This window comes from Oncorhynchus nerka, linkage group LG4, assembly GCF_034236695.1.
Source record: "Oncorhynchus nerka isolate Pitt River linkage group LG4, Oner_Uvic_2.0, whole genome shotgun sequence".
In the NCBI taxonomy this organism is placed as follows: domain Eukaryota; kingdom Metazoa; phylum Chordata; class Actinopteri; order Salmoniformes; family Salmonidae; genus Oncorhynchus; species Oncorhynchus nerka.
In genome coordinates this window covers 15,403,305-15,429,299 of record NC_088399.1, presented here as the reverse complement: position 1 = coordinate 15,429,299, position 25,995 = coordinate 15,403,305, and the positions used below count along the sequence as shown (strand labels likewise).

Sequence of the window (25,995 nt, the reverse complement as noted above, 5' to 3'; positions counted from 1 at the left end):
ACGGATTACAAAAAGAAAACCAGCCCCGTCGCAGACCAGGATGTCTTGCTCCCAGACAGACTAAACAACTTCTTTGCTCGCTTTGAGGACAATACAGTGCCACTGACACGGCCCGCTATCAAAACCTACGGACTCTCCTTCACTACAGACGACGTGAGTAAAACATTTAAATGTGTTAACCCTTGCAAGGATGCAGGCCCAGACGGCATCCCCAGCTGGCTGGTGTGTTTACGGACATAATCAAGCCTTATCCCAGTCTGCTTTTCCCACATGCTTCAAGAGGGCCACCATTGTTCCTGTTCCCAAGAAAGCTAAGGTAACTGAGCTAAACGACTACCGCCCCCGTAGCACTCACTTCCGTCACCATGAAGTGCTTTGAGAGACCAGTCAAGGACCATATCACCTCAACTCTACCTGACACCCTAGATCCACTCCAATTTGCTTACCGCCCCAATAGGTTCACAGATGACGCAATCGCAACCACACTGCACATGGCCCTAACCCATCTGGACAAGAGGAATACCTATGTGAGAATGCTGTTCATCGACTACAGCTCAGCATTTAACACCATAGTACCCTCCAAACTGGTCATCAAGCTCGAGACCCTGGGTCTCGACCCCGCCCTCTGCAACTGGGTATTGGACTTCCTGACGGGCCACCCCCAGGTGGTGAGGGTAGGTAACAACATCTCCACCCCGCTGATCCTCAACACTTGGGGCCCACAAGGGTGCGTTCTGAGCCCTTCCTGTACTCCCTGTTCACCCACGACTGTGTGGCCATGCACGCCTCCAACTCAATCATCAAGTTTGCAGACGACACTACAGTGATTACCAACAACGCTTCATTACCAACAACGACGAGACGGCCTACAGGGGGAGGTGAAGGCCCTCGGAGTGTGGTGTCAGGAAAATAACCTCACACTCAACGTCAACAAAATCACAGAGATGATCGTGGACTTCAGGAAACAGCAGAGGGAGCACCACCCTATCCACATCGACGGGACAGTAGTGGAGGGTAGAAAATTAAAGTTCCTCGGCGTACACATCACGGACAAACTGAATTGGTCCATCCACACAGACAAAGTGGTGAAGAAGGCGCAATAGCGTCTCTTCAACCTCAGGAGGCTGAAGAAATTCGGCTTGTCACCAAAACACTCACATACTTTTACAGATGCACAATCGAACCCTCAGTGGTATACCGATAACCCTTTTCACAATACTGAGCAGACCCAGACCCAAGCTGAGAGGAGCTGTACTGCTCTGGCATGGTTACACATCCACCATGGATGCTGGAACAGTGTTAGAAAAGGCTTATGTGAAAGAAAGATGACCAAGCCAGCACGGTACAGGTCAGGTTGGTACAATAGTGTCAAAAGGGTATACTCACATTTTTATGTTTAATTTCTAACCCTATTTCATTTTAATAAGTTCTTTGAGTACTTACGTTGACATTTTCAAAACCAACCACCAGCTTCAACGAAATAATGACCGAACACCAAAGTTAACAAATTATTATAATATGACTTACAACTTAGATGATCATACAGGCAATAATGACAGACACATTATGCAACAAAACTGAAAACAGTTGGCCAAAACATCAGTGGACACTCAAAACAAAAAATCAGAACTGCTAAGGAATTTAGAATATCTCAAATAATCAGAGAAACACATTTATATCACAATCCGTTGTAAAAAAAAAACAGCTCTGTCTCAAGGACTCAAGTGTCCAGTATGGGGTAGGAGCTATACACATCAGGCCACTCACAGTAAAGCCAAGCTCTTGTCTCGGCAATGTTTATCCAACAAGGCTAACCTATCCCTGCTACACCAGGGGCGTGTTCATTAGAGCACACAATGGAAAACGTTCCAAAATATTACGCAACAGAAAACAAAAAATGTGTTACTTATTGGACAGGTTCAGTTAGTCCCCTCTTTCAGTCCATTTTCTTCCATTTGGTGCCTAATGAACAGAACCCTGGTCAGCATTCGTACATTTATAGAAATAAATAGACACACTAATAAAGGTGCACACACTCTCAGTATTGCATTGAGAATGACTGACAGCTTTCCATAACACGCTTACACACACAGAGACACACACACACAAACCCTTCAATCTTCAGGGGGACAGAAAGACAACAAAACAAAACCGAATTGAGTCACTGATGATCGTGGTGCCGTCATTGGCAATTTGGGGAGGGTATTTGTTCTCGAAAGAGACAGATTTTGGGGTTGGTGTCTGTGCTAATATTAGGGATGAATTTGGGGATCTTTCTTGGGTGAGGATCGGGCGTTCATCCTCAAGGGATGTTGGGAGTTTGGTCTCTCCGTCACACACATGGTTTCTTTGGATGGCCGTCAGGGCTTCACAGGCTGGATGGAGATGAGACTGCCAAACTTGAAGTGCTGAATAACAGGGAACTTCTCCAAGCACTAGGAGTAGACGAGGAGAAAGAGAGAAGGGAGGGAATTTACAAGGATGAAGAGAGATAAAAAGAAGATGGTCAAAGAGAGAGAAAGATAAGGAAGAAAGAGAAATGGGGGGGTTAAAAAGAAAGATGGAGACAGGAAAGAAAGAGATTAGGTATCAGAGATGAGACATTTGAGATATTTGTTTACCCTGTGAGAAATACATAAAGCGAATAGAAGACCAGTGGTGCAGAACAGAAATGGTACAACTTGACACTGCTTTACGTCATCTAGTGCAAACTTGGTTTAGCATCATCCATACACACCAACCAAAGCCAAAGCTATGGACTTGTCTAGAGCAAGCAACTTCGTGCAATTCACATAAGGTGGTCTATGTCCTGAAATAAAGCAAAAATCTCCACTCATGGGTGTTTCTTCCAAACAGCCTCTAAAAAAGCAAGTTGGTGGATTTGTTATCCAGCAAGGTGTCAAAGCTTGCTTGCAAGAGCTTCCAATCACTGATTGTTATCACAAATTTGCATTGCTGATCATTTGCATAAATGCTTCAGAGACTGGAGTTACCACAGGACAGCTACCATTAACCCTTATCAGGTCATCTTTCATCTCACCCACAGCTGCCAGTCCTGGCTCAGTTACCTCTGGCTGTGACAATTTGGTCACATTTACATTCGTCTAACCATTGAGAGTTGTATCTGCCTTTCGTGTGGCTAGCTAGCCACTTCCAGACCCGACGAGACATTGGTATTTATACTCTCCATGGATGTCTCAAAATCAGGGCTGTTGTACGAAACAAATGTATCATTGGATCGTCTCTAACCAATCAGAGTATCAAACCAATGATGGCTCTGGCACAACCCATTGGAATCTGGGGCCAATTAGAAGGGTCAGAATGTATTCGCATTCTACAAGGCATCAGGTAGGAAAACTAATCCAGGCTCATTGTGGAGAAGAAACGCTAGTGGGCGTGGCGTTGTGCGGCAGCGAACCCGCTAACTTCACACTCAGATCGCTGGCATATGAAACTTTGATAAATGGAATGAGAGTTTTTGAGTACAGTCATTTTTCAAATCCATGCCGGTTTCTACAATGGTGTGATCACCATTGAAAACAATTAAATGGAGACGGCTTTCACCTGGCAGTTAGTTCACACTCCTAAAGGTGATAGACTTGTTGGGGTGATTGAGTTGCCCAGTTCCAAATTGACCACTAGTCCCTAGTTAAAATAAAGAAAGAAATCATATATAAATAAACACCTTGACCTCGAACAGATGACTAACATTGCTTCTGCTTACTACTTGGTAGTACCACATTGCCAAAATCTCTGTGGTTGTATCTTCGGAACAGCCTGTAAAACTGGTCTAAAACTAGTCTATCAAGCATTGTGTCAAAGTTTGCTAGCGAGAGCTTCTCTCCTCTGACGCAATGTTGCGTCGCTGATCATTTGCAGCCCTGAAGAATGCAGTGTGCCGAAGTGTTTGTTTACCATTAAAATGTTGAGAACATATACAGTGTGTCTTTTTGTCTTTTTATACACTACATCTCTAGCCGCCAAGAGTGAAATGATTCAATGTCTCCTTGTGCCTCCGTCCATTGGAAATGACTGATATACGGTAGTTCAGTGGCTCAAAGTAATAAACAATGTGAATCCACAGAAAATGCTAAAGATTTAGATGTGTGCCGTCAAAATTATTATTGTGCAACCTTGAGGAACACTTTATTTTACAGTATTTACCTAGTATTAGTGCTCACCGATTAACTGTTTTTTAAACAAGTAATTGACTGAAGTGGGTTCAATAATTAGAATTCCATTTTGTTTTTTCTGTGAGCTCCATGCTCATTTTCTCACTGCAGTTTCTCTAGCAATAAATCAAGACCGAACTGTGCAATGTAGTAGGGAGTTGTAGTTTCCAAAAGCCCAATATTAAACATAATTACCACGTTTTCTGTGCTAAACTAACTACAATGACCATAATCCATTGCGTGCCTACTTGTTCGGTCTGTATGGGGCAGAGGCAGAGCAGAATAGGGGATCAAGAGGGATAGAGAGCAGTTGCTTCTCGATGTATCTCTTCCTGAAAATGCGTGATCTAAGTGATCGATAGTTAGTATTCAGAAGTCATAAAAGTATGCCTTATTTACTTTGAAGAACTACTAAAACAGTGATTTTGTCAGACAGTATAAGTCTAGTTAAATAAAGGTTAAAAAAAACAAATTTAATAGAGATGATATTTTTATTTTATCTTACCTTTATTTAACTAGGCAATTCAATTAGCCTACACGCTTTTCAGAACAGTGGGTTAACTGCCTGTTCAGGGGCAGAACGACAGATTTGTACCTTGTCAGCTCGGGGATTTGAACTTGCAACCTTTAAGTTACTAGTCCAACGCTCTAACCACTAGGCTACCCTGCCACCCTGAGTTGGAATGAAATAAAAGCCATCAAACAAATGTAATATATACAACTGAAATATTTGATTAAGTAATGTGAATAAATAATGGTTAAGTGATAAGCATTAAAAATAATAAAAAATGTACTGTTATTTTTTTGTACTAAAACAACCTAATCACTCAGCACTACCTATCTACTTCAATAGTCAAACACATTACATGGTAATAGCATAACAATTCCCAATAATAAGTATTTTAGCTGATTTATGGTTCATACAACAGCCTTGACATCCACCTTGACATGCTACACTGGTATCAAGTATCAGAGGTCTCTAAAAAAGGTAAGTACTTCTTCAATCCACATTTGTTCAGTCTTTGTCAATTGACTTTATAACGTCTGTAAATTAACACCCCAAAAAAAGTCCACCAGGGTCAGGATAAACATTTGAACAGAACGTCTTGTCTGAGAGTTGCATATTTTGTTGTTGTGCCCTAGCAGAAGTTGAGAAATTGCGAAAGGGCTGAGGAGGGAAGCAAGCAGCAGGCTAGAGGCAGGGCAGCGGTAGAGAGAACCAGAGAAAAGAGGGAGAGAGACAGAGCTGATTCCCTATGTGGGGCCGGGGGAGGGAGAGTGGAATGCGAGCCTGGGAAGGATGGGGGATGGGTGGGGGGGGGGGTGTTAGCAGACAGCTTGGCCCCTCAGCTCTGGGAAGACTAGCAGGCCCACTCTTGAAAACACAGGATGTGGGCTCAGGCAGGAGACGGGGGTGGGGCCAGCGATACTCTCACACACATACTGACACTGTTCCGCTCTCTCAGTTCCTCTCTTGTTTAACCCTTTCCTGCCTCTAACTCATCAATAGAATCATTAGCCTACTCGCTCTTCAGAACACATTTACATTTATAATCACACTTCAAGATAGCGTTATGTCTTAAGTTATATTTTGAGTGAAATTCAAAATTCTGTAAACATTAATGATTAAACTACTTTCATGACCCCTGACATGAAATTGAATCGCTAGTCTGTAATACCTCAAACTGCCACTGGGGAAATCCAGGTGACAAAATTCACCTTTAAAAAGAAAAGTCTGATTTCAACTAATGACATTTACCCCTTGATTTGAGAGAGTGTGACTCAAATATCTTAATGGGATAAGTACAACTACCTTGTAACCTGACTGACTTATGACTCCACTGTTTATATCTTGGTTGTCATAGGATACTGTGTTAACTAAAAGATATACATCTTCAAAACGTGTTAGAAACCAAGTGCAATTTAACTGTTAATGTTATGGGACCCATTTTCTTTATCGTTGACCTTTTATTTTAGGGGGACCCACTGTCAAGGTTCATCATACACTTTTAAGTGTAGATTTAGATTGTTCTCACTCTGTGGGGGGTGTCTCCTCTTACCTCTGCCTTGTACATTCGGATCAGGCCCTGGTTGACTTTGGACCAGGTGGGGACAGCACTGATGTTCCACAGCTGATTGGAATGCTCAGCAAACGGACCAGTTTTCATCTGGGGGAGGGGAGAGAGAGTGTGTGTGTGTGTGGGGGGTAATATAGAAAGAGAGAGGGGGAGGGGGAAGAGAGAAAGGAGGAGAGCGTGAAATATATGTTTAATTCATCCATTAGCTAACCAGCCAGTAAGGAATATATAAGCCTAAGACATTACAAGACATAATGACAGGCAGGTCAACAGTTGTCCCACTGTCCATCTCATACTTTTTGGGGTGCCAGTGAGGAGAGTGCATTTCTTTTTTCTTTCTGTGTGTGTGTGTGTGTGTCCTTATATTTACCCCAAGGGAAGAAAGAAAGACAGAGACAAAGAGAGCAATAGGGGCTCTGAATGAATGAATGTAGTGGTAGTGTTTGGGACACTCCCTCCACAGCACCCCCCCCCCACCAAAACCCAGAGGACGGCTTGTGACCGGGGCAGGAACCCAACCCTAGCCCCTGGCTTCCCCCGGGCCTCCACCAGAGAGGGACGGGGGTGGGGTCTAGTGAGGGTACCCTGAAGGAAGGAGTGATTCACAACAGCATGTGGGGAAGGAAATTACTCTGGTGAGTTTAGTACACTACACACAACCTCCCAGAGAGGCTGAGACTATGTATATATATGCACATTTGTGTCAGCATGTGAGCGTTCGCACGTGAAAGAGAGAAGATATGCAAGCAGAACAACAGTTTGTCTGAGAGACCATACAACACACACACAAACAGGGGAGGGAGAGAGAAGTGTGCTTAAAAAGGCACATCCACACACAAAAGAAACCTGCATATATACACCCCCCCCCCCCCAGGGGGGACAAACACTTATCTGGAGGTGACTGTATTCCCTCCCAAATATGCCCTCCAAGACAAAACCACCAACAAAAACTCCTGCAGATCTGTCGCACGCTGGGTCTGTAAGCTTTGAGACTCCTATGGTAGGTACACCTACAGCTCATCCCTTCTCGATCTCCTGCAGATCTGTCGCACGCTGGGTCTGTAAGCTTTGAGACTCCTATGGTAGGTACACCTACAGCTCATCCCTTCTCGATCTCCTGCAGATCTGTCGCACGCTGGGTCTGTAAGCTTTGAGGAGACTCCTATGGTAGGTACACCTACAGCTCATCCCTTGGCAGTAGTACTGTGTACCCAGAGTCTCCGAGGGTGTTTACAGTCTACTTGAACGGAGCAATACCAATCATGAGGTGTCAAACGACACAATATTAAGAAATGCTATAGATGAAGACCTACCAACCAACTGAGAAAACTTCCTGGACAAAACATTTCAGTGTAATAGTGAAAGTGTAAACGTCACAGTAAAAAAGCCTATCCAACCAAAAACAGAGACCTAGAAAACCTAAGCCTACTTCTTCACTATGGTGAAACACTAAAACAATACAGAAATACACTACGGAAAAAGAAGGAACAGCACATCAGCTCAATGTAATTGAAGAACCCATATAATCTAACCAGTTATCTATCCAAAATGGAGATGTACGAATAAACCACTTCCCCAATCTTTTTGTTGCTATAACAAAGAACAAAAACATATACATGATCAATTAAAAATCTTAGACTCAGCTATTAAAGACTACCAGAACCCACTGCATTATCCAATTACATTGAATGAATTAAAAAGGACATAATACATCCCTCCAACCCAAAAAGGCTTGTGGTGTTGATGGTATCCTCAATGAAATGATAAAATATACAGACCACAAATTCCAATTGGCTAAACTTAAACATCCTCCTCAGCTCTGGCATTTTACCCAATATTTGGAGTGATCACCCCAATCCACAAAAGTGGAGACAAATTTGACCCCAATAACTAGATATGCGTCAACAGCAACCTTGGGAAAATCCTCAGAATTATCATTAACAGCACACTCGTACATTTTCTCAGTGAAAACAATGTAATGAGCAAATGTCAAATAGGCTTTTTAACAAATTACCATATGACAAACCAAAGGCAAAGTCTTCTCATGCTTTGTTGATTTCAAAAAAGCTTTTGACTCAATTTGGCATGAGGGTCTGCTATACAAATTGATGGAAAGTGGTATTGGGAAGAAAAAAACATACAACATTATAAAATCAATGTTCACAAACAACGAGTGTGCAGCAAAAAATTGGCAATAAACACATAGATTTCTTTCCACAGAACCATGGGGTGAGAAGGGATGCAGCTTGAGCCCCACCCTCTTCAACATACATGATATATATATATATATATATATCAACAAATTGGCGAGGGCACTAGAAGTCTGCAGCACCCGGCCTCACCCTACTAGAATCTGAAGTCAAATGTCTACTGTTTGCTGATAATCTGGTGCTTCTGTCCCAAACCAAGGAGGGCCTCAAGCAGCACCTAGATCTTCTGCACAGATTCTGTCAGACCTGGGCCCTGACAGACCTGGGCCCTGACAGACCTGGGCCCTGACAGACCTGGGCCCTGACAGACCTGGGCCCTGACAGACCTAGGCCCTGACAGACCTGGGCCCTGACAGACCTGGGCCCTGACAGACCTGGGCCCTGACAGTAGATCTCTGTAAGACACAAATAATGGTGTTCCAGTTTCCAGGACCACAAATACAAATTCAATCTAGACACCGTTGACCTAGACAACACAAAAAACTATACATACCTCGGCCTAAACATCAGCACCACAGGTAACTTCCACAAAGCTATGAACGATCTGAGAGACAAGGCAAGAAGGGCCTTCTATGCCATGAAAAGGACATAAAATTCAACATACCAATTAGGATCTGGCTAAAAATACTTGAATCAGTTATAGAACCCATTGCCCTTTATGGTTGTGAGGTCTGGTGTCTGCTCACCAACCAAGAATTCACAAAACAGGACAAACACTAAATTGAGACTCTGCATGAAGAATTCTGCAAAAACATCCTCAGTGTACAATGTAAAACACCAAATAATACATGCAGAGTAGAATTAGGCCGATACCCGCTAATTATCAAAATCCAGAAAAGCTGTGTTAACTTCAACAACCACCTAAAAGGAAGCAATTCCCAAATGTTCCTTAACAAAACCATCGCCCACAGAGAGATTAACCTAGGGAAGAGTCCCCTAAGCAAGCTGGTCCTGGGGCTCTGTTCACAAACACACCCCCAGGACAGCAACACAATTAGACCCAACCAAACAAAAAGATAATTACTTGACACATTAGAAATAATTAATTTTTTAAAGATATAGCATTCTAGTTTGCTCTTTGGCCCTAAACAGAGAGTACACTGTGGCAGAATACCTGACCACTATGACTGACCCAAACTTAAGGAAAGCTTGGACTATGTACTGACTCAGTGAGCATAGCCTTGCTATTGAGAAAGGCAGCCGAAAACAGACCTGGCTCTCAAGAGAAGACAGGCTATGTACACACTGCCCACAAAATGAGGTAGAACCTGAGCTGTACTTCCTAACATCCTACCAAATGTATGACCATATTAGCGACACATATTTCCCTCAGATTACACAGACCCAAAAAGGAATTAGAAAACAAACCCAATTTTGATAAAACTCCCATATCTACTGGGTGAAATACCACAGTGTGCAATCACAGCAGCAAGATTTGTGACCTGTTGCCACAAGAAAAGGGCAACCAGTGAAGAACAAACACAATTGTAAATACATATGTTTACAATACATATGTTTACAGTGCCAATAAAGCCCTTTGAATTGAGAAGAAAAAGAGAGAGAGAAAGAGAGATCAGGAGAGGAAGAGGGAGGCCCCCCGCAGCTGCAGCAGTTTTTTGCCGTTTGGGGGAAGGAACAGGACATAGCAACACCTCCTCCCTTCCCCTCCTTTTCTGCCACAGTCTCAAAATCACATTCCCCTCTCTCTGCCACCACCCAACACACCCTCTTCTAAAGATGGATATAGGGTACTGTGTGTGTGTGTGTGTGTGTGTATCTTGTCGGTGGAATGGCGTACACAAATCAGTCCTTACTTTTCTTGCATTAACACTGGCCTTATGACTTAACACTGAATTTGCTTATAGCTGCTTTAAGTCACTATGACTGAGATGTGGTTGTCGTACCTAGCTACCTTAAGATGAATGCACTAACTGTAAGTCGCTCTGCTAAATGACTAAAATGTATTGAAAAAAGATTTGTAAAAATACATAAGTCCAATTCCTCTGTCTCACAAAATGATGATCAGAGTTTTGTGAAACAAAATTCAGTCAACTCAAATCAATTCAGTGATTCAATTAACACATTAGAAATCCCCATAGAATTGCAATAGGGAGAAAATATAAATTCACAACCCGCATCACATACAATTCATTGTGTGTATGAACTGAACTGCGGTGGCATGGACACTGAACCCTGCGGAACACCCATTTTCTGTTTTTCCTTCTGCCTAAATGTCCCGCTCACCTCATTAATGAATTTGATGCACTCCAGGAACATGTAGTCGTGGTGATTCTCGTTGACCACTTTTTCATCGACAAAGTGCTTGGGCTCCAACGTGGGGTGGTCTGGGACAAAGGGAGGAGGAAGCAGAGGACAAAAAGAAAAAAAATGTAATTAGACACACCGACCACTGGGTGTCACTCTTTCCCTTGGCACACTGCATTATAGCCCTTATGACTATCAAATATGCATGACACACATTTTCAAATACTTCCGCTGTGCATGGGTGAAGTAGGCTTTGCCTGGGCTAGTGGAGTAGGCCTCTTACCTACAAACTGGGAGCTGCCCCATATGAAAGGTAGAAATTGGAAATCATCCAACCCCCAGACCCCCTGGCTGCCAGCAGGCTCCATTCTGTAGGTTTTCTGAAGCTTGCGCATGACCACCAGATACCTGGTGGGGGTTTAAAAAGAAAGTTGTTATTTCATTTATAGTCCATACGAGGCACATACAATCATTTACAGATTGTGCACACATAAAACAGTGCCTGTCTCACCTGTCAAACACCTTGAAAATGATGGCCAACTGGTCATCTACCCTGAGAGCTCCTATCTTGCAGAGACAGCAGAGGAAGATGGCAAACGCAGCCTCGTGACCTGACAACAACAACCTGTGTCATTCATGGACAGTCACACACACAGATGTGATATATAGAAGTATGTCCTATTGTTACTAATAGAGTTGTAGTGGGCAATACCAAAGTCAAAGGCAGAATATATTTGTAAAGGACAGCGTTCTGAAGAGGGAAAGAACGGGATTTGTGATTCAACAGTGCCCTCTAGTGGGCATGTGAAACAGGGACACACACACGTTAGGGACGTCTGTCTGGGTGTTACCTGTTCCATAGTCTATCCTGGTGGAGTTGCCCACCGCCTCCTTCAAATACACAGCTATCTCTGGAGCCGCAGCTGCCTTGTCTTCTGGGATGACTGCTGCAACCAGGCCCTCTGCTTCCTACACACACCATTTTTTACATTTGTGTCATTTAGCAGAAACTCAGAGCGACTGCATATCACAACAAAACCTTTCACACACAAACAATTTTATTAAAACACTTGTGAATAGTATAAACCTTTTGTGTGTGAGTGTTACCTGGTCGAGCTTGGCGTACCAAGTCCTGTAGGCCTTGTTGCCGAAGCGAGAGGGCTGGTCTTCAGGAGGAGTCTCATCTATCCAGCGGTCCAGAGTCCCCAACAGAACCAGAAGCTTCTCTATGGTCTGAAATGAGAACAGACACACTGAAACATTCACAAAAACCCTGCTAACATATTTAACTGTTATTTGGATACATTTGATTCTTATTAGAAGGATAGTTCATTATTATTCAGGTGACATGCAAAGTTAGTGAAGTTGTAATTGTTGCCTAAGGTGTTTCCACCATGTATTGACTCAGGTAGGTGGTATACTTCAATATCATCAAGATATGTTTTTATTTCAAATTAATTAATACATTTGCCATCAATTGTTACTTCCCAAGGCTCTAAGGGAAATACATGTGAAAAGAACACAAAGGGGTGAATACTTCTTGTTTGTGTACCAACAACAGCACAAGGCATTGTGGCTTGATATGACCCCATTCTCCCTGTGTCCCTCTTGGTCTTCCTGATGATGGAAAGAAAAGTTGCCTCCTGAGACCCATTATGGAGGGGGGATTTGCCCATCTTTCACACTGACTGACAAGTCACCTTCGCTATTATGGCTGTAGATGGCCCTCCCACTTCACCTCCCAAACTACTCCATAATTCATGAAAAGGAGGGACAGTAGTAGTCCGTGTATGTGATGCTAAGAAAGGCAAGAATACAATATAAATGGATTTACATGTATTTTTTACGCATGGAATTACAGCCTGTTCAGGTGGGATGGAATTACAGCCTGTTCAGGTGGGGTGGAATTACAGCCTGTTCAGGTGGGGTGGAATTACAGCCTGTTCAGGTGGGGTGGAATTACAGCCTGTTCAGGTGGGGTGGAATTACAGCCTGTTCAGGTGGGGTGGAAATACAGCCTGTTCAGGTGGGGTGGAATTACAGCCTGTTCAGGTGGGGTGGAATTACAGCCTGTTCAGGTGGGGTGGAATTACAGCCTGTTCAGGTGGGGTGGAATTACAGCCTGTTCAGGTGGGATGGAGTTTTTGACCGACAGCATAACATCACAATCTGATCTGAATAGTCTGACCAACGAGCAGTCATCTTTTATTTTCATATGCATCTTCCTACTTTGTAGGGGTAAGCTCTAGAGAACGGGGTAGCAGGTAGCCTAGCGGTTAAGAGCGTTGTGCCATTAAACCAAAAGGTTGCTGAATGAATCCCTGAGCTGACAAGGTCGTTAAATGTGCCGTTCTGTCCTTGAGCAACAAATCCAGCTAAATATACACTGTTAAAATTCCTATTTACTCTGTTCCATCTGACTGTGCAATGCGCTGGATCAATGACCCTAAGCACACAGTCCTGCATTGTCTTGGCTGTCTTCGGGACAAGCCTCTGAATGTGCTTGAGAGGCCCAGCCAGAGCCCGGACTTAAACATGTTCAAACATCTCTGGAGAAACCTGAAAATAGCTGTGCAGCAACGCTCCCCATCCAACCTGACAGAGCTTGAGAGGATCTGCAGAGAAAAATGGGACAAACTCCCCAAATACAGGTGTGCCAAGCTTGTAGCGTCATACCCAAGAAAAATTAAGGCTGAAATCACTGCCAAAGGTGCTTCATCAAGGTACTGAGTACAGGATCTGAATACTTATTGAAATGTGATTTCAGATTTTTTTTTTTTCTATAAATTATCCGCCCAAAAAATGTCCCTTGTTTTTGCTTTGGCATTATGACAACTGGAAACATTTATCTCCCTCACTAGCTTTAAGCACCAGCTGTTAGAGCAGCTCACAGATCACTGCACCTGTACATAGCCCACCTATAATTTAGCCCAAACAACTACCCCTTCCCCTACTGTAATTATTTATTTTGCTCCTTTGCACTCCATTATTTCTATTTCTACTTCGCACATTCTTCCACTGCAAATCTACCATTCCAGTGTTTTACTTGCTATATTGTATTTACTTTGCCACCATGGCCTTTTTTTTGCCTTTATCTCCCTTATCTCACCTCATTTGCTCACATCGTGTATAGACTTATTTTTCTACTGTATTATTGACTATGTTTGTTTTACTCTATGTGTAACTCTGTGTTGTTGTATGTGTCGAACTGCTTTGCTTTATCTTGGCCAGGTCGCAATTGTAAATGAGAACTTGTTCTCAACTTGTCTACCTGGTTAAATAAAGGTGAAATAAAAATAAATAAAAATGAGGTAGTGTGTAAATTGACGAAGAGAAAAAAAAACTTCCTTCAATTGTAGAATAAGGCTAATGTAACAAAATGTAGAAAGTCAAGGGGTCTGAATACTTTCCAAAGGCACTGTATATACAAAAAAATAGTTTATAGAACAGTTATTTTCACTTAATAAACACCATGATTTAGACAGTGATGATTTAAACAGACTGCATGGGGGCTTTAAATGAACGATGTGTAATAAACCTGGTTTCCATCTGAAGATATGTCACTACATCAGGAGTTACTAGTGTTAGAAAGGGTGCTACATACCTCTGAAGATATGTCACTACATCAGGAGTTACTAGTGTTAGAAAGGGTGCTACATACCTCTGAAGATATGTCACTACATCAGGAGTTACTAGTGTTAGAAAGGGTGCTACATACCTCTGAAGATATGTCACTACATCAGGAGTTACTAGTGTTAGAAAGGGTGCTACATACCTCAGACACTTTGTATTCACATGTACGTTTCTTTCCCTTCACTCCCTCGTTCAGCGTCAGAATGAATCCCATGTAATCAGCATACGCCTTTGAGGAAGAGGGAAGGGTAGAGAGATATGGTTAGTACTCTGAATGGAGGACCTGACTCTTGTAGTTCTCCAATGCTGTCATAACAGGTTTCATATACCCTTTGTATATTCGGTTGGGATAATAAAGACTCATCTACTTGAACATGACTATCTGGGTTGAGGCATGCCGAGTACCTGGGTTGTGTTCATTAGACTACGCAACAGAATACTTTTAAAAAGCTTTTACAATGGAAAACTAAAGAGTTCGTCCCAGTAGTCCCTCCCCATTTAAGTCAATTTACTTCCATTTGGTGCCTAATGAACAGGCCCCTGGAGTTTTTCCATTTCCATGTAGTGGGTGTCTAAACCCTCTGGGCTATAGATAGGTTCATTTCTAAACCTATCATAGGTGTGGCGTACCTGGGAACGTTTCCACTTCCCCATATCAGGAAACATGCTGATCTCCTTTTTGGGCACCATGAAGTTCTGACAGACAGGGATCGGTGGTGTGTCATCTTCGGGGGAGGAGCCTGAAGAGTAGAAGGGGAAACGAGTCATGGCATGTCAGCTGTCCCAATAGCTCGAGTTGCATGCTAGATGTTCCAGTCATTGCACTAATTAGCAATGGCTTGCAAAATTACCGTCAACTTCCTTCAAACTCCACGCAGAGACATAAAAGTAGCTTAATTGACAAAATCTTGCACTATCCCTTTAACCAAACAGTCAGATTACCATATCCAAACTCTGACCCTGTTTCTGTAGGAGCAACTTCTGCTACTACTTATAATGCTGCACTGTGTTCGAGGCCTGATTCTGAGACATAATACAATACTGTCCGCTTCAGCCCTCCCCAAAAAATTCTGTTTGAGTAATAAGACGTTTAAGAATAACCACACACAAAAATACATAACACACAATACACACGCAATTTAAATGATTTCATGTTCTGGGTTTCTAACTTAAGGCAAAACAAGCTTGTTTTTTCACCTGTCTTTGGTCCACTCAGTAAAATGACCGGGCAAAAGAAACAATCTAACATCGTCGAGTGCAGGGGAGTTTTCCAGTTGCAACCAAATACACCCCAAAAATGATTTCAAGGACTTAAGGCCTACAGTGACCTGCACCATGCAGCCCATATATGGGATACTCATCAAGCATTGGCACGCCATCCATACAGATTTGTTTTCGTCATCACTGAGCAGCACATGAAAACATTGATATAGTCTAACTAATGTCAGTGTGCCCTGTATAAAGCTATGGCATCATGTATGACACAGACTGACACCGAAAGGGAAAGGCGGGGACAATATTGCCTTTTTCCATCCATTGACTTCATGCCCAAATGGCTATTAGCACATTATATCAATAGCTAGCTAACTATTAAAAGTTACGTAGTTAGTGTAACAGTCATATGCCATTAATTGTCTCATGCTGATTGTACAAAATGAAAGTAGCTAGCAATCATCTATATCATGCAATATACAACAGGTGGGTCTAATCCAGCTAAATATACACTGTTAAAATTCCTATTTACTCTGTTCCATCTGACTGTGCAATGCGCTGGATCATCAGCCAAGCCAGGCAATTTATAAACTTGATCTCCACTATAAAAAGCATCTAGACATGATCTCACATTTCTTTTAGACTAAAATTAGGTTTTCAACAGCAGAGATTTGTATAAACCTTGCTGTCAGTCTCTGACATTTGCAACATTGTTTCAACATTCAAATGAGATCTCCAGCAGTCCCATAGTAATGAATGTGTCGGGAGTTGGGACAAGACAGACAGGCAGTGTCTCAGCGAGTGGAAATCCTGAATCACCTGGCATAATTTCTATGGATATATACAAAGAAATGTCAATTGAAAAAATGTACAACGAAATTAAGTGCAGATATTTTGCAGACTTTCCAGCTTCAGTGATTTATTTATTTAACTAGGCAAGTCAGTTAAGAACTAATTATTTATAATGATGGCCTACCCCAGCCAACCCCTAACGACTGTGCGCCGCCCTATGGGACTCCCAATCACGGCCGGTTGTGATATAGCCTGGAATCGAACCAGGGTCTGTACCAGGGTCAACGGCTCTAGCACTGCGGTGCAGTGCCTTAGAGCGCTGCGTCAGTCGGGTGTCCTAATTGTATTAGCTGTGTTGTTGGCTAGCTCCTATGAACAACAGTGTCCTGACGAGTGAGCACATTTGCTATGCCATGTGAAATCGCGCCTCATTAGCTCATTGTTATGATGTATCCAAATAAGTGTCACCAGAAAACAGCTTCAACAAATGCAAATACTTTGTTATTCTGGGTGCATTTTTTTGACGTGACTGTAATTTAGCCGTAGTTGGCTAGCTATCAAGCAAGGGATAAGAACGATGACAACCAGTATGACAATAGAACATTTAGAACGTCGAATCCATAGAGACTAGGTCGCGTCTCTAGCAACCGAACTGATAGACCACCCGGCTTGGGTAGCAACCCTAGATGCGTCGGGCCAAACAACACCCATGACAATATATCCTCCAAAGACTGGCTTCGCGGGCATTATCACTCAATTATACAATGGGTGGTTATAATCTTGAATGCCGATAGGTTAAAACCGCATTCCTGGCGGTGACTATTCCACGAATGACCACCTGCTAAATCTGACGTTAATGTCTATTTAATCTGTTCCATTTCACTGTGCAGTCCACTGTCTCCGGTGGTAATTTGTGGAATAGACATCGGCTGGAATGCGGTTTTAACCAATCAGCATTAGACCCACCCGTTTTATAAATTATGAAAACAGTAATTACTGAGCAGCACATGAACACATTGATATAGTCTAACTAATGTCAGTGTGCACTGTATAAACTATGACACAGCCTGACATCGAGGCGGGGACAATAGCCTTTTTCCGTCCATTGACTTTATGCCCAAATGGCAGTGCATTAGCATATTCTACCAATAGCTTCTAGCTAGGTTAGCAAATTGCATTGCTAGTGTAACATAGTCATTAGCCATTAATTAACTCATGCTGATTGTACAACATTAATTTAGCTAGCTATCATCTACATCATGCAATAGATATAAGGTTCTGTAATTTGCTCACTACTAGCTAGCGCCTCGAATTAGACAGCTACTTAACCACGAACAAATAGTCTAGCTAGCTACATTGCTAACCAGGACCTATTCATTGGCTCACGAAAAGTTACGAGCAGCATTGTTCCACATGGGGAATCTCCTTCTACTTCTTTCTTATGAGAAACCATTGCATTCATTTTAATATTCCAGAAAATTCAGCATTAAACGATGAAATCAGCTACCTGAATGGTGTTCAGTCTCCGCCATGTTTACAAGAATAGCGGTAAAGCCAGATATCTCACCGGATGTATAAATGTGAAGCATCCGGTTGGCGTTTCCACTCACTACCAAATATGGTGATGAAAGGAAGCCAATGGAGAAGATGGCGCGAGATTGATTTTGGCTGACATTCTGCAAATTTTCTCATCGATGAAACATTTAATCTCAATACAGTTTTGTTTCCAAAAATCGACGCAGACTAAGTTTGGTAGACTTTACCCTTTGACAAAGTTTTTTTTAAATTGCTTTGTTTAGAAGGGGAAATTAATGCGCACGCGCGCTTCAAGATAGTAGAGGCGTTCCATAACGGATATATGTAAATACCTGCCAGAACGCGCAAATAGGATCTCGCTAGCTCGTGCTTGGTTCTGCCCACCTCCTTGCTTGTTCTCCCCACTATGATTAATTTGCTCCCATTGGAAACGACACGTTGTTGTCTATCTTGGGGTAGTTATACAAATCTTTGGTTGAAGTTTTGACAACATTTAGTCACCTTTCAACTTTCACCCTAGTCTCGAGCGGCTTTTGCAGCGCGCCCTCGTGCGTTGTTGCGGGGCACTGCAGAGACTAGTGCGTAGGCACCATAGATGTATATAGAATCGGATTTGAGTCCTCTATTTGTCACATGTATCGAATATAACAGGTGTAGTCTTTACAGTGAACGGCTTACTTATGAGCACTTTCCCAATAATGCGGAGTTAAAAACAAAGAAAATATTTGCCCAAAAAAAGGAAATATGAACACAAGAAAATAATAATGAGGCTATATAGGAGTACCAGTACAGAGTCAATGTGAAGGGGTACGAGGTAGTTGAGGTAATTAACATTACATCTGCATGTGGGAGGGGTAAAAGTGTCTAGGCAATCAGGATAGAAAATAAACAGAGTAGCAGCAGACTCGTCTTTATATCTGTGCCATTATAGCATCTGTGACAGCATGGGCAGCGCCATTGAGGCTGCAACCCATAGGAATCCCCACCCTGCTGTTCCGCCTGAAGCATGGTGGAAGCCCTCAACGGCCCTGCTGCACATGCTACATTTTTTTCGCCACTAGAGGCCTTTATTGGGCTCCAGAGTGGTGCAGCGGTCTAAGGCACTGCATCTCAGTGCTAGAGGTGTCACTACAGAACCTAGTTCGAATCCAGGCTGTATCACAACCGGCCGTGATTGGGAGTCCCATAGGGCGGCGAACAATTGGCCCAGCCTCGTCCGGGTTAGGCCGTCATTGTAAATAAGAATTTGTTCTTAACTGACTTTCAAAGTTAAATTAAGGTTAACATTTTATTTATTTATTTACAAATGGTAGCGTAAGTTTCTACAAACTCTTGGTGCTTTCCAGACAACTTGCAACTCCGGGGAAAAAATGAGGTAAAAGCATGACATCAGTGATCTTCAAGTCGGGAGCTCTAGAATGACGCCAGTTTCCGACTTGGAATTCAGAGTTGGATGACCATTCAAAACTATTTTTCCCAGTCGGAGCTCGTTTTCACCGAATTCCTAATTGACTTGAACGAACTGAACTCGGAAGTCAGAGATTTCCGAGGTCGCAGTTGTTTTTAACGCATATTTAATGCAGACGCAAGATTCGGAGTGTTGTAATGTCATTTTTCGTCACAAAAGAGGCGGCTCCTTATAGTACGCGCTGGGATTCGATATATTTGTTTACTACCTGATAATTGAGACACACGGTATAATTCCTTCCGCAGCATGGGGGCAGTGTTGTCACTTAGTGTTTTGATTTGATCTACACAACGTCTGATCTGCGCCACTCAGCAGCATAAATCCAGTTTTTATGCGAGTGAAGTCATATCATAATAAAACAAATCACTACAGCTTTGAAGAAAACAACACGTTTCGGTACAATTGTATAAATGCCGACAGATTAGTTTGACATGGTGGGATCTTTTTTGTGTTGGTAAAATGTATTACGCGAGAAATGGCGGTGGAAATGCCTTTATGCACAAATACTGATAAAACAACCATCATATCGAAGTAAACTTGGAGTCACGCCATGACATTGTGCGTGGTCCTCCCACTACGACTTGGGAAACAGTTTATTAACATATTAAATAAGGTATTATGAACTTCACAGGGTGGTGAAAGTGCACGGTGATCTTGATGCTTCTTTCATGACATGATGATCGATGCTTGACATGCTGGTTGACAAATAAAAAATATTGTCACATTTACCCATAATAATCTCATTATGTACTCTAGACTACCCGCACTGTATCTACAAGCCGTTGGCTAGAGCGCACTTGTCAAGACCTGAGTAGGCGCATTTGCTATTTATCGCAAAAACAATAATTTAAAATGCTACGGAAAAAAGTAAGTATTGTGTGCACTAGGTCATCACGCACTGATTTAAAAAAAATCTGCAACAAGTCCGTTTGGTGGAAACACCACTGGTTGGAAAACGCGCATATTTTCTTTATGCGGATGAGCGTAAAATTTCGTATGAAAATATTTGGCCAATTGGATGGAAACCTAGCTATAGACTGACCAGGTGAATTCAAGTGAAAGCTATGCTCTCTTATTGATGTCACCTTTTAAATCCACTTCAATCATTGTAGATGATGGGGAGAAGACGGGATAAATGAGGATGTTTAAGCTTTGAGACATGAGGGTGAATGGGCACACAAACCGGGTAGGTAGTAGGTGCCTGGCACCCGGTTTGTGTGTCAAGAACTACAACGCTGCTGGATTTTTTACGCTCAACAGTTCCCCATGTCCGCAGTCAATGGTCCACCACCCAATGACATCCAGCCAATTTGACACAACTGTGGGAAGCATTGGAGTCAACATGGGCCAGCATCCATGTGGAACGCTTTAGACACCTTGTAGAGACCATTCCCAGACTGTTTTGAGGGCAAATGGGGGTGTAACTCAATATTAGGAAGGCGCTTCTAAATGTTTTATATACTCAGTGTATAGGCTATGAGAATTAACGTAACAGGTTAGGAGACTGGCTGACATCATCATTCAACTAAAATATAACTTCATTTACATTGAACATTTTACAAAAGTAAATCGTGCATCTATTTATCTGAAACCCACAGCATGAACGATTCAGAGTAGCTTTGCGTTCCTAACAGTGTTGTCCACATTATCCTGCTTTTTATTTTCATGTTCTTTGTCCTATTTCTGTCTTAAAGTTCACAGGCAACACATTTAGTTTAGATATTTTTTTGTGATCTAACTGCGCCACAATCCAAAATAATAAAGTTGTAGTCTATCAAAGTAATTACACCAATTATTTTACTAAATTTAACATTGACTATATGTACATGCTTTGCTTTGAATAGTAAACCCTTTAAGAGCTAAAGAACGACATTAGTTTATAGCTAAACACGCTGCCAATGCCAGTGAGGGAAAGCAGCTCTTCCTTGCTTTCACAAAATGGAAAGAGCAAAATTAAAATGTAAAAAAAACTTGCTATCGCCCCTGGTGAATGGAACTGGGACCGGCGAGGAGATCATGTTACCAAAAGGTGTCAACGTAGTGAAGCTGTAACTGCGCTAGCTAGTACTATCTTTGGCGTTGTTGTTTTGAAGGGTGCTCCTGAAGTAACTATTCGCCCTTGAATACGCTTTGTGGCCCGTTCATTGGAGTTCAGCTGGGAATGAGAAACAGATTCATTCCTGTACTTTGAGCACCGGGCATTTGTGGGCGGATCTTTCCGAATAATCCAGAATGTTGGGCATTTTAGCCAGGACGATGGTGAGTACACAATCAACAACGTTAGCTAGAATAGCTCCCTTGTAGCCCGCAAAACGGTTTAGCAAGGAAAAACAAGTGTTCGTAGGGTGTGTTCTAGTTATATATCGAAAACAATGGGCATTGAGTCAAATAACTGTAGCTAGCTAGCTAGCTAATGTTACGCAATTACAGTCTCGCTGTGTGTGTCAAGCAATGTGTAACACGTTAACTAGTCGGGGGCAAAGTCAAGCTGGAGATTTGCCTTATTGATATCGTTGCTGCTGTTAAAATTATATTACATATTCAGACTTTCCTCGTTTAATACCAATTAAACAAAATGTGCAAGAATGGTATACATGACATTCTTAATCAGCTGACTATAGCGAACAAGTAACACCCCTTGTTTTTGCACTTCGGTTTCGGTTGTTTTTGGAGTCAAAATGTAGCTAAACCGTTGCCCTCCTTCCGCTGACGGTTAAGGCGGACCGTTTTAACACTGCAACGCCTACTTTTGCGTGGTAATAAAACATCTCTATAGCTTCACAACAACGTAAAATATCGCTCTCAAATCAATTTGACATTATTCAGAGACTTCCCTCGAATCCACTGCAAATTGTTTAGCAATTGTTTTTTTAAAATCTTTTTGTTTTTTAAAATTCTCTTTACAGAGAAATTCTTCCACCTTTTATAGGACTTACATGAATACAAACAGCCGTGATTAGTTCAGAGACCTCGCAATTACTTTAGTATTTATTTTTAAAAACGTTGGCTGTTTTTCAATGAATACATTTAAAAAAAAATGTTTTTTTAAACTTCAATAGCTTCCACCCCATATCACTTGCATGAATTCAACCAACTGTTATTGGTTCAGGGACCTCGTCAAAACAATGTAAGCCAAATGCTTTTGTATTTTTTTGAATTTGGCTATTTTCAATTCATTTAAATTGAACTTACATAAATACGTCCACAACTTCAATAGCGTCCACACCATATGACGTTCATGAATACAACCAACTGCAATTGGTTGAGGGACTTATTCCCGCCAATCCACGGCAATTACTTTTGGGCTTTTTGGCTTAATTAAAAAAAAAATCGATGTTTATGACTTGAATGAATGGAACAATTACAGTCCAGCTTTTGCAGTGTTACCATTTGGCTATCTTTAAAAAAAAATGTTTTATCTTTATTTAACTAGGCAGTCAAGAACAAATTCTTATTTTCAATGATGGCCTAGGAACAGTGGGTTAACTGCCTGTTCATGGGCAGAACGACAGATTTGTACCTTGTCAGCTCGGGGGTTTGAACTTGTAACCTTCCGGTTACTAGTCCAACACTCTAACCACTAGGCTACCCTGACACCCCTATCTAAAGAGGGTCATGGTTACTCCCGCCCTTTATCAGCCATTTATTGAGTGATCGAGCTCTGGAGGGCCAGGGTTAGCTGGGGTTCCAGAAGGCACCACTCCATCCAGCCAGCCCCCTGCTCCTGGGACATTTGGGAGAGGGCCAAGGAGGGCTGAGGCCGACCCAGGGAGAGGGGACCGACCTGCAGCCTCCAGGGGCCACCACTCAGTCCAGCCAGCTCTCTGCCACCAGGGACATTTGAGACAGGGGACTGACCTGCAGCCTCCAGGGGCTGCCACTCAGTCCAGCCAGCTCTTTGCACCAGCGAAAGGATCAGGGAGGGCTGGCCCACTCACACACCTTCTCCCTGGGGCCTACCTGACCTCCAGGCAGCCACTGGTGATGTCTCTGCCACTTGAGGTACCCCTGTCTGGGCCTTACTCCTATCTCTCCCTCCTTGGACCTCTCTGGAGCTCCAGTCAGGCCCCCACTGACCTGGTGACCTCTCCCCCACTCAAGGCACTCCTGTCTGGTGCTTACTCCTACCTCACCTTCTCTGGAGCGCCACGCCTTATACTGCATTTCCAAAGCTTAAGTCCAAACTGTAACTCGGCCACTCATGAACATTCACTGTACTCTTGGTAAGCAACTCCAGTGTAGATTTGGCCTTGTGTTGTAGGTTATTGTCCTGATGAAATGTGAATTAATCACCCAATATCTGATGGAAAGCAGACTGAACTAGGTTTTTATCTAGGATTTTGCCTGTGCTTAGCGCCATTACATTTATTTTCATGTTGAAAAACTCTCCAGTCCTTAACGATTACAAGCATACCCGTAACATGATGCAGCCACCACTCTGCCTGAAAATACGGAGTAATGTGTTGTATTGGATTTTCCGCAAACATAACACTATTCAGGACAAATAGTTGTCGCTTTGCCACATTTATTGCAGTATTCCTTTAGTGTCTTGTTGCAAACAGGATGCATATTTTGGAATATGTTTATTCTGTACAGCAGTATTTCCCAAACTCGGTCCTGGGACCCCAAGGGGTGCATGTTTTGTTTTTTGCCGTAGCACTAGATAGCTGATTCAAATAATCAAAGCTTGATTATTATTTAAATCAACTGTGTAGTGCTATGACAAACAAAACATGCACCCCTTGGTGTCCAGGGAACCAAGTTTCGGGAAATACTACTCTCCTTTTCACTGTCATTTCAAATTTTATTTGACACATGCGCTGAATACAACTGGTGTAGACCTTACTGTGAAATGCTTACTTACAAGCCCTTAACCAACAATGCAGTTCAAGAAATAGAGTTAAGAAAATATTTACTAAATAAACTAAAGTAACAATAAAATAACAATGAGGCTATATACAGGGGTTACCGGTACCCAGTCAATGTACAGGGGTACAAGTGAGTTGAGGTCATTTGTACATGTAGGTCGGGGTAAAGTGACTGCACAGATAATAAACAGCGAGTAGCAGCAGTGTACAAAACAAGTGGAAGGAAGGGGGGTCTATGTAAATAGTCCGGGTGGCCATTTGATTAATTGTTCAGCAGTCTTATGGCTTGGCGGTAGAAGCTGTTAAGGAGCCTTTTTGACCTAGACTTGGTGTTCCAGTACCGCTTGCCGTGTGGTAGCAGAGAGAACAGTCTATGACTTGGGTGGCTGAAGTCTTTGACCATTTTTGGAGCCTTCCTCTGACACCACCTACTATATATAGGTCCTGGATGGCAGGAAGCTTGGCCCCAGTGATGTACTGGGCCGTACACACTGTAGGTCGACCGACTAATCGGAATGGCCGATTAATTAGGGACGATTTCACATTTTCATAATCGGAAATCGGTATTTTTGGAAACCGATTTGGCCGTTTTAATTTTTTTATTTAACTAGGCAAGTCAGTTAAGAACACATTCTTATTTTCAATGACGGCCTAGGAACGGTGGGTTAACTGCCTTGTTCAGCGGCAGAACGACAGATATTTACTTTGTCAGCTCGGGGATTCAATCTTGCAACCTTACAGTTAATTAGTCCAACGCTCTAACCACCTGCCTCACGAGGAGCCTGCCTGTTACACGAATGCAGTAAGCCAAGGTAAGTTGCTAGCTAGCATTAAACTTATCTTGTAAAAAAACAATCAATCATAATCACTAGTTAACTACATATGGTTGATGATATTGCTAGTTTATCTAGCGTGTCCTGCATTGCATATAATCAATGTGTATTTAGCTAAAAGAAATCCAGGTTAGCAGGCAATATTAACCAGGTGAAATTGTGTCACTTCTCTTGCGTTCATTGCACGCAGAGTCAGGGTATATGCAACCGTTTGGGCCGTCTAATTATGACATAACATTGAAGGTTGTGTAATGTAACAGGAATATTTAGACTTATGGATGCCACCCGTTCGATAAAATACGGAACGGTTCCGTATTTCACTGAAATAATAAACGTCTTGTTTTCGAGATGATAGTTTCCGGATTCGACCATATTAATGACCTAAGGCTCGTATTCCTGTGTGTTATTATGTTATAATTAAGTCTATGATTTGATAGAGCAGTCTCACTGAGCGATGGTGGGCACCAGCAGGCTCATAAGTATTCATTCAAACAGCACTTTCGTGCATTTTGCCAGCAGCTCTTCGCAATGCTTCAAGCATTACGCTATTTATGACTTCAAGCCTATTAACTCCCGAGATTAGGCTGGTGTAACCGATGTGAAATTGCTAGCTAGTTAGCGGGGTGCTCGCTAATAGCGTTTCAAACGTCACTCGCTCTGAGACTTGGAGTGGTTGTTCCCCTTGCTCTGCATGGGTAACGCTGCTTCGAGGGTGGCTGTTGTTGATGTGTTCCTCTTTCGAGCCCAGTTAAGGGCGAGGAGAGGGAAGGAAGCTATACTGTTACACTGGCAATACTAAAGTGCCTATAAGAGCATCCAATAGTCAAAGGTATATGAAATACAAATGGTATAGAGAGAAATAGTCCTATAATAATTACAACCTAAAACGTCTTACCTGGGAATATTGTAGACTCATGTTAAAAGGAAC

General features: G+C 42.4%; 2 protein-coding genes across 2 annotated transcripts in view; one reads left to right on the top strand and one right to left on the bottom strand.

Annotated features, from left to right (window-relative positions):
* Positions 1 to 2,269: 2,269 nt before the first annotated feature.
* ptpa (protein phosphatase 2 phosphatase activator) lies at positions 2,270 to 17,975 on the bottom strand. Its single transcript, XM_029647498.2, has 10 exons — positions 17,870 to 17,975; positions 14,989 to 15,098; positions 14,501 to 14,587; positions 11,833 to 11,958; positions 11,577 to 11,694; positions 11,237 to 11,336; positions 11,009 to 11,133; positions 10,705 to 10,805; positions 6,233 to 6,340; positions 2,270 to 2,435 (listed from the first exon to the last, which is right to left on the bottom strand). Exons 1-10 carry the CDS (start codon positions 17,949 to 17,951, stop codon positions 2,361 to 2,363), a joined length of 1,032 nt encoding a protein of 343 aa, XP_029503358.1. The 5' UTR covers positions 17,952 to 17,975; the 3' UTR covers positions 2,270 to 2,360.
* A 3,402-nt stretch (positions 17,976 to 21,377) lies between these two features.
* The window catches only part of crata (carnitine O-acetyltransferase a), a 29,118-nt gene continuing 24,500 nt past the window's right edge, over positions 21,378 to 25,995 (top strand). Inside the window, exon 1 of the mRNA XM_029647487.2 lies at positions 21,378 to 21,625. Coding sequence (XP_029503347.2) covers positions 21,599 to 21,625 — 27 coding nt within the window. The 5' untranslated portion in view covers positions 21,378 to 21,598. The remainder of the gene's footprint in view (positions 21,626 to 25,995) is intronic.